The sequence below is a fragment of the Syngnathus acus genome, chromosome 22, assembly GCF_901709675.1.
Source record: "Syngnathus acus chromosome 22, fSynAcu1.2, whole genome shotgun sequence".
Taxonomy (NCBI): domain Eukaryota; kingdom Metazoa; phylum Chordata; class Actinopteri; order Syngnathiformes; family Syngnathidae; genus Syngnathus; species Syngnathus acus.
Genome location: NC_051106.1, coordinates 7529231 through 7543089, shown reverse-complemented (window position 1 = coordinate 7543089; position 13859 = coordinate 7529231). Strand labels below are relative to the sequence as shown.

The following is a 13859-nucleotide window of genomic DNA, read 5'->3' as shown; positions in this document are numbered from 1 at the left end:
CGGCTTGTAAATAAGTGATGTCGAGGCCCATTGTGTGGCGGGGGCACAGGTTGGAGACAGGCGTCTTTGCTCTTGCCGGCACGAGACAAAGGCAGGAGACACAGCGTCTAACCTTTTGATTCTTCAGAGGATCACGTCAGCCCGGGACACTTTGTCGGCAATCATGCCCCTAACGCGGGGTAGGAGGTGGGGGAGACAATAGGCTCACCCTCACCCTCGGCCTGCTTGCAATTGTCCCAGCACATGTTAGCCTAATTGACATTAAAGTGAAATAGGAGAACAATAGGTGGTCCGCTACTGTCTTTGAAACGGAATTAAATGTCTGTAACGGCAATTGACAGGCAAAAGGGGGAGGAAAAAAAATATTGTGAGGACATACAATATTTTTGAGTCACGCTGGAGCAATGGAGGATAAAATGATTGCTTTTTTTTTCTATTCTATGGGCAGCTCGGACGTTTTAATGGCAAGCCTGGAGAAGGGACAATGAGGAAGTCGCCATATCTGGTGAGTTTATTTCTATTGTTTACAAGATGTTGGTCCAATATGGGGTTTCTCTAATTCATAAAATGTTGGGAAAAATATTTTGTGGAAAATATGTATATGATGGTGAAAGCAATAAATATTAGCAGTAAATAACCCTTAGATTCTTTTTCCATCTTTACTATTTATCAATAAAAACGTATACAATCTAATGTACATGATGAAAGTTGTACAGCTTTTTTTTCCCCATCTTTAAAATAAGGACTCAATTTATTTTTTTATATGTCGATATAAATATATATATATTTTGTCAAAATATATGATCATGTTATCAAAGGAACAAAAAAAAGAGTGAGACAAACATACACCTCAACGTAAAAGTTATAAATAATTGTCCAAGTGATTTTTTTTTTTTTTTTTTTAACGAGACTTTGTAGCGAGTTGTTTTGTCCGAGTCCGGGTTAGCTTGCACTTTAGCGGCAGCCGCAGCCCTCCACCACCATTTCCTGGTAGTTTTTCAGCACCACTTTATCGTTTTCGTCCAAGTAGAGCATGGAGATGGCGCTGAGCTCCGTGGGCACACAGCAGGCCTTGGGAATGTTGTTGTTCACAGAGTTCACCAGTGTCTGAACAATGGCGTGGTTGGTCGAGTTGAGGTGATCTGCCAGCGGGAAAGGGCATTCCCCGTGGCAGTAGTAGGCCTGGTAGCCAGGGGGCGCCACTATCCAGTCATTCCAACCCACGTCGCTGAAGTCGACGTAGAGGGCGTGGCGCCGGCAGTTACGGTTGCGTTTGCGTCCCCGCTGCTTTGGGCTGCGCTTGGTCCGCTTGGTCAACGGGTGACCTTTGCCGTCATGGCCGAACGTCACCAAGAGGGGGCGCAGCTGCTCCCAGTCCTCGCCGGGCTCCTGGTGGAGCGAGCGGCTGACCCGGACGTGCTCGCCCCGACGGCGTGGCGTCCGGTCCAGGTGCAGGACCTCCACGGCCAAGCCGTGGTTGGGGCGGCGCTCACGAGTCCAGCGCAGCACGGCGGGGCTGACGTCGAAGCTCTCCCAGCGCGACGCGTTGTGTCGTACCAGCCGCGTGTCCAGAAGCTGCGTGATGAGCTGGCCGGGCCGCGGGGCCTTCAGCACCTCGTACACGTTGATCCGGTGGAGGCCCGTTTTGTTGTTGTTGTTGTTGTCGCCGCCCGCCTCGGCTATCTGCTGTCGGTAGAGGCGCAGTTCGGCCGAGGAGAGCAGCTCGTCCTCTGGAATGCTGCTGAGGTTGAACAGGAAACGGAGGGGGCGTGGCCTCACTCTCGCCCAACTCGTGCACATCTCTCCATGTGCTCTGAAACATACAAATCAATTGAGATACCAGCTCGCAGACAGAAATGAATTCAACTTGCAAGATAAGAGTGGAGCAAAGTATCCCGTGGACTCAGTAGCCTTTCTCGGAGCACTTTGCTGAAACACGCATCCCGAGGAGGGTGGTGATTAACGTACCACAGCTACAGTATAAACAGTGGTGCGCGCTCACGCTGCAGATTTCTGGCGAGATCGCCATTGTTGAGGTGGGGGTGGGGAAGGAATGTTGTGTCTACTATTTTCCTGCACAATCCACCCCTATTATTTCACACCCAGAACCTAATCTTGCCCAGGTGGTTCTCATGATTAAAAGCCGCTGGAGTTCTGATCAGCCGAGTCGCGGCTCGTTTGCTTCGTCGCGATATTACTTTTTTTGTTTGGTGAATTCACATCAGTTGAACTTTCACAGATAGGCGGATGAATGAAAACGTAAAATGTCAAGGGAGACCTTCCTACTCAGAAGAACTCCAAGCATATTATTAACATAGTTTAGAGTTAAAAAAAAAAGAAGACGGGTCAATTTTTAGGTAGCGCAGTAAACTTTCTAGCACTACCTTCCATGTGACTCTTAAGATGTGGTCCTAAAAAGGGCATCCTAATTCATATTGTGTTTGTGGAAAAAGAATAAAGCAGCAAAATCCACCTGTTATTTTAGCCATCTTAGGCGGGCGGCCATTTTGCTTTGCGATTGAAAATGACATCACAGTTGCACAGGGCTAAGATAAAGATTCATAGATGTTTATGCTAGTTCCCTCAGACCTAAAAGCAAGTTTTCAAGTTCAACACACTCGTTTCCCCTTTAGTTCATTCGTTCCTTGACCCGACTCGTTGAAGGTTTTACCTCCAGCAGCTCAGTCAACCACAAGTTCCTTCAACATGAATCAAAAGCCGCCAGCCTTGCTCGCCGCAACGCTGTCCCGAACTGTACGTCCCTTACGTTGCACGGGCCTCTGAGGCACTTCTTTCCATCCCTCTGCTCTCGGGCACCCACGTTGTTAGCAATGTGCGTCTTTATTTAGAACGCGGCAGAGTAGCATTAAAGATAATTGCACGTTGAGGAAGGTCCTTTTTTTTTTTTTCTTTCCAAAAAAAAAAAAGCCCATCTTCACATAAACTACAGCGTGTCGGTCCAGTTTTCCGAGTTGCTCCCTGCAGGATGTGGTTGACGTTAGACGTCGGTAATATGAAGGTATGCTTTTGCTTAAGCTGTTACCAAAGCCTTTAAAACCGAAGAGGCTATTGGGAGTTTTTCAAGCTTCGCAGGTCGTCAGAGCAGCAGTTGGTGACTTTTAAAATTCAAATCTGGAGTCAGTTTGGGGGCTAATCTTTGACGCATATTTTAGGCTTTCGAGCTAGCAAACTAGCTAGCTACTCCCATTGCGCCTCGTCCTTACCTTCATGGTGGAATCCCCTCACAGTGTTGGCTCGGCTCGCCGACCTTTCCGGGTACTCGAAGGCGATTTCGCCCCCCCGACTCGTCTCCCTCGCCGGATTGCAGCCGATAGAGGTCCAGCATGTAGCGCGGCACGGCGGCGGGGCGAGCGGCTGGGCCGGGTCGCTTCTTGAGGCCGAACATGTGCAGCAGGGTGGCCTCAAAGTCCCGCAGCAGTTCATGGCTCTGAGCGTCCCAACGACCCTGCAGGCCCGGCACTTTCTTTTTTCCTTCTTCTGGTATCAGACTGGCATGGTTGCTCTCTCCCAGCAGGACTTGGCATATGAAAATGACCATCAGCATTCGATTACCAGGAATCATGATGTCTCTGATGGGACACAGGTTACACGATTAGAAATTGAACTTTGACCCGCTCGGAGATTGGACTTCATGACTGGCCACTAATTGCTTTGAATGATTTGATCTGGCTTGTTTAATCTAATTGTAATCGGCGCCAGGGGCGCGGTGGCCATTGGGAATTTCGGGAGATTCACAAAATGGCCGCTCCATTTCTGGTGAATGTTTTGCAGATATTCACAACCTTGAACTAACTCTGACGTGAACAATTTCTGACTGCTCCCCGCCGACCAAACTAAAAATAAATGTAAACACGATTTAATGGAGGATTTTTAAAAAGTCACTTTCCGCTTACTTACCGACACAAAATAAAGCATGGGAAAACAGTCCATGTTTGTTGGGAGCAGGCGGCGGGCACGTTCTTCCAGGAAATGTTAGGTTGCGTTGGGCGGATGCAGGAGAACGTAGGAGTGAGCCTGTTCCTGGAAGAGACACACACAAAGAACTTGTAAACTTAATTACCGTACATAATTGCAAACATGAAAACCAACGTGTCTCAAAGTTGTTTTTTGAATGGCCACCTGTGTCTGTGAAATTGCAAAAATAGAAGAAATGTCTTCCGGGTTTTCACCTGTGAGTCAAACTGCAGTTTTTACCAGGTTGTTGTCATTGTTCCTGCTCAGACCAAACCGCTAATGATCAGAAATATCTAAAACCGACTTGTCTAGATCTAAAGGCTAAAAGCACACAAGTTGTTGGCTTTCTTTGTATTCTATTTTTGTTGTCTGTCAGTTATCGCACAACTTCTAATAAAATCCATAAAAACCGAGACATCGGCCTGTTCCTGTTCCAATCAAAAGTATGCCAGTCTAGACAGCTGCCGGTAAAATAAAAGAGATAAAACCGTCCTGTTTTTAACGAGGTTGTTGGAACCTTCCGGCACCAAGCCGACAATCCAACATTTGGTGAAAATTGCAATCCAAGCCTACCACTGTTTTTATGACTTCAAACTTAGCATAGCTTGGGCATTAGCATTCTAAATCAAACACCAATCCCCAGGGTAAGAAATTAATCAAAAGCATGACACTTCTTGGCCACGCCGAGAGAAACGCTCAAAACAAATCTGCTGTGATATTAATAGACCCGTCAAGTGAGGCAATACGCGTGAAACTATGTCGTAAGGTGGAATACTGGTTTTGATTTACCATCTGGCACGGAGGGGAAAAGCAGTGTTGGCTGTTTCTTGTTTTTTTTTTTCTTTTTTGGGGGGGAGGTCATTAAATGCACCACAGTGTTGAATCACAATCATAAAAGTGTTTATTAAGGTCAAACTCGAGAGTGACGTTGGTGTTTGGTCACTGTTTTAGATGCTGAAGACACATGCATTCATAAGAAAAATGTAAATTAATATGAAGTGGTGAACCAGAAATGTGCATTTTTTTAGTATTTGTTCACATTTTGAATAATGTTTTTGGTCTGTTCCTGTAAAAAAAAAAAAAAGCCAACAGACAAGAACAAAATATCAAAATCAATTTGTACATAGGAACATTAACACTTGTTTTCAAAAGATAGACAACAGTGCATCCATATTAAGAAAAATGCACAACTGAATTGAAAATGCATGGAATCATGTGATTTTTTTTTATTAGAGATGCACGCCATTTTTTTCAGGGGGGGGGCTGGTATGAATGAATGGAATTTCAATTCATTTCAACTGAAAATACTTAATATTTAAATACAAACTTTTTTCATTTGCCTTTGACCCACGATTGACCTTTGGCGTGCTCGGTCGTGCGCACACATGCACACACACACACAGGAATACACACACACACACACACACACACACACACACACACACACACTGGCGGGAAATCGGCAGCCATTGCATGTTTGTGAGAGCAGAGCGAGCGAGGACGGTTCGGAACATGATCAGCTCTATTACCCATGGGGTGGGAGGTGTGTGTGTGTTTGTGAGGTAGGAACGTGTGTGTGTGTGTGTGTGTATCAGTGACAACAAACGTTCATTGTACAGAGAGAAAGAGAGACACGGAGGCCTCTCCCATCATTACAGGAATTGAAAACATTGCGACCATAACTGAACATCTAAGTGCTTGGGCTTCAATACTTCAATTTTATAACTACGTATATTGTTATTATCATGACGTCAGCACAAAAGGCCCAGCTGCGGCGTCAAACCCAAGAGCAGGACTCTAGCAGAGGTAATTCCACCAGTGAGCGACCAATCGCAAGCCCCTGATATTGATCGTCTCTGTTGTCCCTAATTGGGTTACAGTCACAGGGGCAGAAGCAGGTTCTAATGAGCCACAAATATTATTAATGACTCTTTTGACGTCAAAGGGAAACTTTGAAGCCACGACAGAAAGTCAGGCATTTTTTGGGGTTTGCCGTTTTTTTTTTTTTGCTTTTCTGATATTGGCAAGGGAAATAATTTTAGACTTATTTTATGAATTACATTTTTGTTACTATAAAATTGTGTTGTATAAATTATTGGCTTAGTTGCTCGTAAAACCCAAGAAAAAAACAACTGGACTTGGTTTGCCTCTTTAGGGCCATTTTAGTTTCATAAAGTCCTCCAAGGGTTGTACTAAATTTGTGAAAAAAAAATCTGATCAAAGTTGCCCAACCCCGCTTGAAAACCGCACTACAAGATGAATTGCAGAAGAAGACCGCAGAGCCCCCTCAAAATAAACAGGCAACCAAAAGCAAGAGCAACCAACAATAGCAAGCATAATTCTACAATAGAAAAAACTCTTGATGGGTGCTCGTTTTAAATGATATATGTTTAAAAAAAATCAAAGTGTATACGATGCAAACCCCTCAAACGAGACAATACGTTTAATACAACGTTTAGAAAAATAAATAACTTTTGATTTAGAAAACGCGAAAACAAACTTCTAGTAATGGGAATAATTATTGTACATTAGAAAAGAAATACTGCCAGATTCAGGAAAAAAAACGTAACAACTCTTAATTACGAGAAAAATACATATTACTAAATCGTATACTCTTAGATTCAAACAAAGACTCTTATAAACAGAAATAAGTCGTTATTTCACGATTATATTAAAGAAATGCACAGGTTTAACGCAAGCTGGTGTTATTGTAACTCCCTTACACGTCATCGCGTGTTTGAGTGTGTGTCTGTGTGTGTTCGTTATACGTGTGTGTGTATGTGTGTGTGTCCTTTGTCCTCACGCCACTCAATTGAGACATTTTACACAAACACACACACTGCACGATTCTTAAATGCATCCACACTTTCTGACGTAATAGTTCAAATTTAACAACCCTCATGTGTTACTCACAAAGCACAGATGTTGCAAAACAACTTAGCAATGTGCACGACTCATGTGAACAATTAACGACGCTGTCATTCGGGCATAAATCCGTGCGTAAAAATGCCACCAATTAGTTGATTCGTCATTTAAAATGGCAGAGTAGCGTCATGGAATATTCACTTTGCAGCTCTAACTTCGAATTAAATTAAGAGTTTTTCGCTAATTGCCCAAAAATAGGGATTTAAGTAAAGTAAAAAAAAAAAAACACATTCTAAGCAACAGGTTGGTTTGGTCCGTGAACGCCTCATCGCGCAGGACGCGTCACCGAATTAGCGAGACTCACCATCAGTAAATGGTCCAGGTCCAAACAAGCAAGTATCAAGATTGACGTGATACAGTCATAAAGTCCAAGAGTGAGGTTATAAAAACCGAGCCTTAAAGGGAAATCGGGCGTCTTCGGGGCTCATTAAATCCCTTTCAAGGTGTCCCCAGGGGCGCAACGGCGTGAGCGAGAGGCTCCGAGCGCGTCAGTCGGCGCCGATGGATGCGGGGTGGGAAGCACAACGAGAAATAGAGAGAGAGAAAAAACGAGGCGGTGCGCAGGAGGGACGTGTCCGAAATGAGCCAGCATCCCGAACCCCGTGACACTTTTTGTATCCGCCCAATTTCAACCTTCCTGCCCACCTCTCCTTCTCCTTGTCATCCTCCCTCTTCTTCTATGCGCCCTCCCTCCGCAGTCTCCGCTGTACGCGACCCCCCCCCCCCCCCCCATCTGTCTCAAACACCTTGAATGTACCCCCCCCCCCCCACACTACTCCATTAAAAAACTTTTTTTGGGGGGGTTGATCAATTTTTTCCACCCAACCGTCTGTCCATCCCATTTGGCAATTTCTGTAAATCCATCCATTGATCCACCTTTCTGTCTCCTCTCCAACCAAGAACCTGCGTCCATCCATCGGAGTGATCTTTATCTAACAATACATTTAGCAATATGTACACTCAACCTTAGCGTCCTGTCTGTCCGTCCATCCATTGCCCATTCATTTGTCCATGGAGCATTTGTCCCATAATTCTATTCAACTGGTTCGTTCTTTCTTCCGCCCACCAATCATCCAATAGTTCATCCGTCTAACAATTTATATCCGTCCAAGCGTTCATCTGTCCAACCGACCAGCCAGGTCATCCATTTTTCCGACCACCAAAAATAGTTTCATCATTCTACTGAAATGGAAGCACCACCTTCACTTTTTTTTACAACGCCATCATTTGAGTCGTACATTCGACAACCCATCCATCCGTTCTTTTTTTTACGAGTACGTTCTCGCAACCCTCGGTTCCCCGAATGTCCGCGTAAAATCTCAACGCTCTGTTATTTACAAGACATCGTTGGCCAGAACTTTCCCCGTTCCCAATGCGAGGTGTGCATGTGCCAAACTATCACAACAGAAGGATGATGTGTGAAAGTTTCAGATTATTTACAGCTGTTGGCTCCACTTGTCGAGTTTGAATAAGCACTCCTGAGCAGGACCATGTTGACGGACGAGCCATTAAGGCTTGGAAACGCTCTGGATGAAAACGCTATGAACGGTACCCTCTGGCCTACTTTCATGTCGTTATTCATTTTCGTTGAGTCATTTCATATCTCCGTCAAATTGACAGGTGGGATTTTTTTCCCCTGAAACCTCTTACCTGAACCCTCGTGCCATGCAGACTATTGGCAGTGGTGTGAAATGCAAATAATTTATTCCTGTAATTACTATCTGAAAACACCCAAATCTCAAATCATATTTCCCCATTCAAATGAATGGAAATGCCATTAATCCGTTCAAGCCCCCCTTCCAAAACAATTGTTCTATGTATTTTAATGAGGAAAACAAATACTCTGTAATCTTGCACTTCCTAACAATATAGTCAGTTCATAATTAAACAGAATGTTTTTATTTATTTTTTTTAGTTTTTGTCAAGTGCATCAATTCTAGTGTGCCTGCTTTGGCCACCTGGGGGCAGTACAACACAGATGTCACACAAGTCCCTAACGAGGGAGCCTCTTTGTAGCAGCCAATCATAATGCAGAAGGACAAGTCCCTCCTACAACATAATAACATCTCTCCTCTGAGCTTATCAGTGCGCAACTAATATCAGTTGTCTACGCAGAGGATAAAGAATTTATGACCGAGAATTATCTGCCCTGTCTACATGTTGCGGAACCATTTCAGTTTTGTGCTTAGAGAAGAAAAAGCAATGTAACATGGAAGCTAAGTAGCATTAAGCTAGGAGGGGCAGTCATACAGCACTTAGTGCTGCTGATTTTTTTTTTTTTTTTTTACCACAGTATTTCTTTAAACAAGTATCTGTACTTCTACCTAGGTAAATAGTGTGAGTACCTTTGCCATAATTGGCATGCTCTCCACTTTGGGGATGTTCTTTGTGACTCAGGGCGCTTCACCTTTGGACGCATGCCTTCTGCATGACGACACCACATGGCAGAGATTCTCCCAAATGTCTTCCAAGTCTTTTTTTTTTTGTTTTAGCGATCCACACCTTGTTTTCGTTTTTCCAGTTTCAAGTCATAACTTGGGGCGATCGTAGCACCCCAACACACCTCAGAGTCCATTTCCCTCATATTCAGCTTCCCCCGCCCAGTCTCAGTTTTATCTTTCGTCACGCTCCCTGCGTGATTTCATATTGCAAGCGGAATTAAAAGCAGATGAAACTTGTGAAATAATCCAACACTCGCTCTGGCCGATGTCAGAAATGAGAGATGTTATAAATGTTTGGGCCCAAATGTTTTGACGGAAGGGAAGGCAATTTAACACGTTGCTGACACGTACTAGCAAACAATGAGACGTAATCAAGTCTTGTTATTGTAACACAAAGCAGAGGGCGCCGCCGATGCTTCTCGGGATGAATCAGATGTGACGTCACCGCATCGGGACAACTTTCAGAGCAAGCCTGATAAGATGTCGCATAAAAGCCACGGAGCTATTTGTTCGGGCCTGATAAGTAAATGCTGGCATGTCGGAATTGTTGCAGCTTGCCCTCATCAAACTGGTGATAGATGAATATCTTTCATACCGATAAAGACGAGATTATACAATAAAATGCAAGCTTAATATAGATTGTATATTTTAATGACAGATAAATGAAAAAAACCTGAGGGGGTAAAAAAGTCATTCCGACCTGAACCATTTTGAAAATACATTTTTACATTCTGGTTCAGGCGCGTTCTGTGTTTTGTTTTGAACCAGGTGACTTCACCTCCCACGTGACCATTACTAATCCACTCACCTGAATCTTAAAGTCAAAGGTGCGCTGGAGAGATGTAAAACCCGCCTCTGTACCGCTCTCATTTCTACGAATTGTCCCGCAATCCATCCTCTGCGACATCTAAATTATGCTCAGGGCAAAAAGGACACGAAAAGTTTACGGACGGATCGGACAAACTATTTTAATCCCTGTAATGGAATTGGCATGTAAACTCGAGAGACTGGAAGTAAACAGAGGGAAAATGGAGAGGGATGGATGTGCTTTCCAGGGGAAAAGCTGTGTTGAAACTCACGGTTCGTGCCCCCTCCTTCGCCTCTCCCTCCCAGAGAGAGCAGGACCACAAGATACTTTAAAACCTTTTCCGGACCATCTCTTGTAAGCGCGTTTCCCAGTTTGGATAAACACGGCAACCTTCTGGCCACAAAGAATATTTATACTCAAACTTGGGGTTTGTTTTTAAAGCAACAGTAAGGAATAGTTCTTTTTTTTTTGCTCATGGGCTCCCCCTGCTGTCATTAAATGTAATACACTTAGCTGGAGCGAAGAGTGATGCTGCTTTAATGTCTTTCCATGTGCTTCTTATGCTCCCTGCCAGATATTATCAGCAGGCGTTGGTCAAGTGAGTGTGCCGTGAGGTGCTGCTAGTAGTGTGGGGGTCCTTTTTTTAGGTCTTCCTCTCGTTTCAACATTATCCAGATGCAGCCCAAGTGGGCCGAAGGGTGGGACGATACGTTGTTAATGGATTAAAAAGCTTTTTTATCGCCATGTGCATTGGCACTTGTAGATAATGCTTTCATCTGAGGAAGGGGGTCGGGGGTTACTCGACCACCACACCGATGTAGGTCACCGTATTATGCGATCTCATGCTAATTAATATTGTTGCTAACAAGCTACACTCTCTTAGCTAATTATTTATGCTCAAAAAATCGCAACAAATCTCAGTAAATAAGATTAGCTCATTCACATAAACAAGTTTTGATAATTCCACTTCTTCAATTTACCAGTCATGCTTTTGCTCCGGAATATGGCCGGAAGCCAGAGTACACAAAAAAAATACACAAACTAGATGTATGTCTGAATCGCGGGACCGCTTGACAACCTTAAATAACCCTGTGAAGGAAAGACGTTCAAAAGCTCAGACTCTGTAAATCATCAAGTGCAAAGTGAGACATCAACACATTTTGACACGACAGAACATCGATTGTAATTCTCAACACACCAACCGCGTATAACATTTCTATCGCCCTCCCGGCCGGAGCTGTTGCGGCATTTCAGTGGATTATCAACGCCACTCTTAAACGCACTCCGAGTGTCGACAGTACTGTCTTTTTTTTTTTCAAAATGTGACATTTAATACGGTGAGTAAATCACTCTCGAGACCTGTTATTCCGCCAAGAATGCAATTACATACTTTCAAATAAAAACTTGAAAGGGCCCAACAAGTTTTAAAACGCAGTGTGCGCTCGCGGGACGGCAGGCCAGGAATTCCAAGCAGTCCGAATATGCTAACATCCCTTGTGTGGGCAAAAGGGGGAGTGAGGAGGGGGAGTGCGTTTGAAAGGAGACTAAACTCAAATGCTTAGTGATGGCCTATAACTTTTGAAGTTAGCAGGGAGGCTCTCCATATTAGCTGAAGGCAAGTGAAGGTAACACGGAGGTGGGCGAATTTAGCATAGAAATTAATGTTAGCAAACAGGTTATCAAAATCAACAGTTGGCAAGTTAGCATGCAGGCTTGCCATTTTAACACAAAGTTAGCATATGCAGTAATTTCACTGTGTTAGCGTGAAGGCTAGTAACGCGCAGTATAGAAGCTAGCGTAATTAGCAGTTTGGTCAACAACACTAGCAGGCAGTCTCACCATGTTAGCATGGACTCTAATAAAGGTCAAACAGGCTATCAATGGTAGTGGGATTATCAATAGATTCTGTTTATTATATAAAACTTTTGACATTGTAGAAAATATACAAAATATATTAAAAGATAGAAAACAACTGTATGTGATCTAAAGGAGCTTGACAGTTAGCTTTGTCAGACCAGTTTACTATAATCTGTGCATCTCTTCTTAATAAACTATAAAGACAGCAAGGTGTAAAAGCAATGATTCACTCCTGACGTAATCCTTCAAGGCGCATTCTGGGATTTAACACCCCGTGGGCCGTTTCCTGGGAATTTGGCAGCCGACGCCTGATTAACCCACCCCTCAGAGATCCAGGAATGCTGTCACCCAAGTTTTAAAGATCGGTCTCTGCTCCGACGCGTAGCCCTGGTTTTTGCATGGAGAAATGATTAAGCGGTTGCCGCCTCCGGGTTCCACCCTGGATTGGATCATTAATGATGGGAAGAACCTGAGCGTCTTGTAATTGCCTTAGCTTAACGGTTGGCATCGAAGCCACGGTCAGAGTAACTTGGCAAAGATGAGAAATTCACAATCCAACTTTGACAGATTCAGACTCTTAGCTCATTAGCTAGCAACAACAACAAGAAATTCATTTTAGCGGATTTCGGCCAACTTGGCTTGTATAAGTGCCGAGTCATGTTATCAGTGTTACCAAATCCATCCGCTATGCAAAAATCCATGGCAGCTGGACTTTTCTGGTCCAAAGGAGACTGGAAAAAGATCTGGCTAACTGGAGCCACATTTCCCTCTGCTCACCGGTGCAGCCCCCCTCGGGGATCCATTTGTGACATGACACAAATTTTCCGCTGACAGCGAAACGAATAAATAAGCAAACAATTCCGAAAAAGGGCTTTAAGGCTGATTGTGTGTATTCCTGCTCATAAGCTAAAACCCCGGAGGCTTCTGGCTGGGGTTAAGCCGAGCGAATGGTACCACTAACAATGGGTATTTTGGATTTCCGACAAAAGAATATAAGTCAAAGTGATCGTTAGCGTGTTTTATTCAGGATATCATTTTGAGGGAAAATGATATCCCGTGAGCAAAAAAATGGGCATTATGACTTCACCTCCCTCCCCCTAACATCTTCCATCATGAGGACCTCCGAGGCCGTTTTATGTCGCCATGGCGACCTCTCAAACATGCCGCCGGTTGGCATAAGGTCGGCTGCCAAAATGTGTTTCCTCGCTCTGCCTGTTTGCCCTCAAGTACCTTGTGCCCCACCCTCAGGGAGCCTCGCGATCCGCAGGGGAGTCAGAGTGGGGAATAACATCGAGGGCAACCCAGTGGTTTATGAAAACTGTAAAATAGGGAATGGAATTGAGATCATGTGCAAAGATTGTGTCATCATTACCTCCACCAACAAAACAATGGAAGTCTCTTAGGAACGTCATTCAAATAGAATGTTTTTATTTTCTAGTATGGGATGAGGGAGGTCCAAATTTTAAAGTCCCACAAACAAGCTCTTAAATTGAATTGCTGGACTTCAATAATGATTTAAGAAATTCCGCCCGATAGGTTCTCCCCAAAGAAACTTCACTCAAACCATCTCCATGTTTGCAACTTCAACGCTTTACCTTCTTAGGTAATCCAACTGAATTGCCAGCTGCTAGTTCAGCTGGAGATGGCGGAGCAAAATGACAACAAACACGTACAGAAGCTGCTTCACCTCCTCCGCAGAACAAGCATGACATCAGCCGGCAGCCATTTCGCTGTTTACGCGCTTTATTTTCGGGGCTCCATTATGCTTGACTCGTCAGTGCTTTTAGCCGCTCGGGAGGAAGAGCGCAGCGCGAGCAGCCGTTGTTAATATTGGCTGCATCTGCTGAAAACCA

General features: G+C 44.2%; 1 protein-coding gene and 1 long non-coding RNA gene across 4 annotated transcripts in view; one reads left to right on the top strand and one right to left on the bottom strand.

Annotated features, from left to right (window-relative positions):
• Window positions 1-280: 280 nt before the first annotated feature.
• Window positions 281-13859, top strand: part of LOC119116812 — a 31390-nt gene continuing 17811 nt past the window's right edge. For all 3 annotated transcript variants that reach the window (XR_005096370.1, XR_005096372.1, XR_005096371.1), the window contains exon 1: window positions 281-505. This is a non-coding gene — a long non-coding RNA (uncharacterized LOC119116812). The remainder of the gene's footprint in view (window positions 506-13859) is intronic.
• On the bottom strand, window positions 659-10507 carry bmp4 (bone morphogenetic protein 4). Its single transcript, XM_037242519.1, is given in 5 exon segments — window positions 659-1811; window positions 3225-3304; window positions 3306-3590; window positions 3919-4041; window positions 10150-10507. Coding segments are annotated over 5 exon segments (1407 nt in total). The 5' UTR covers window positions 10212-10507; the 3' UTR covers window positions 659-954.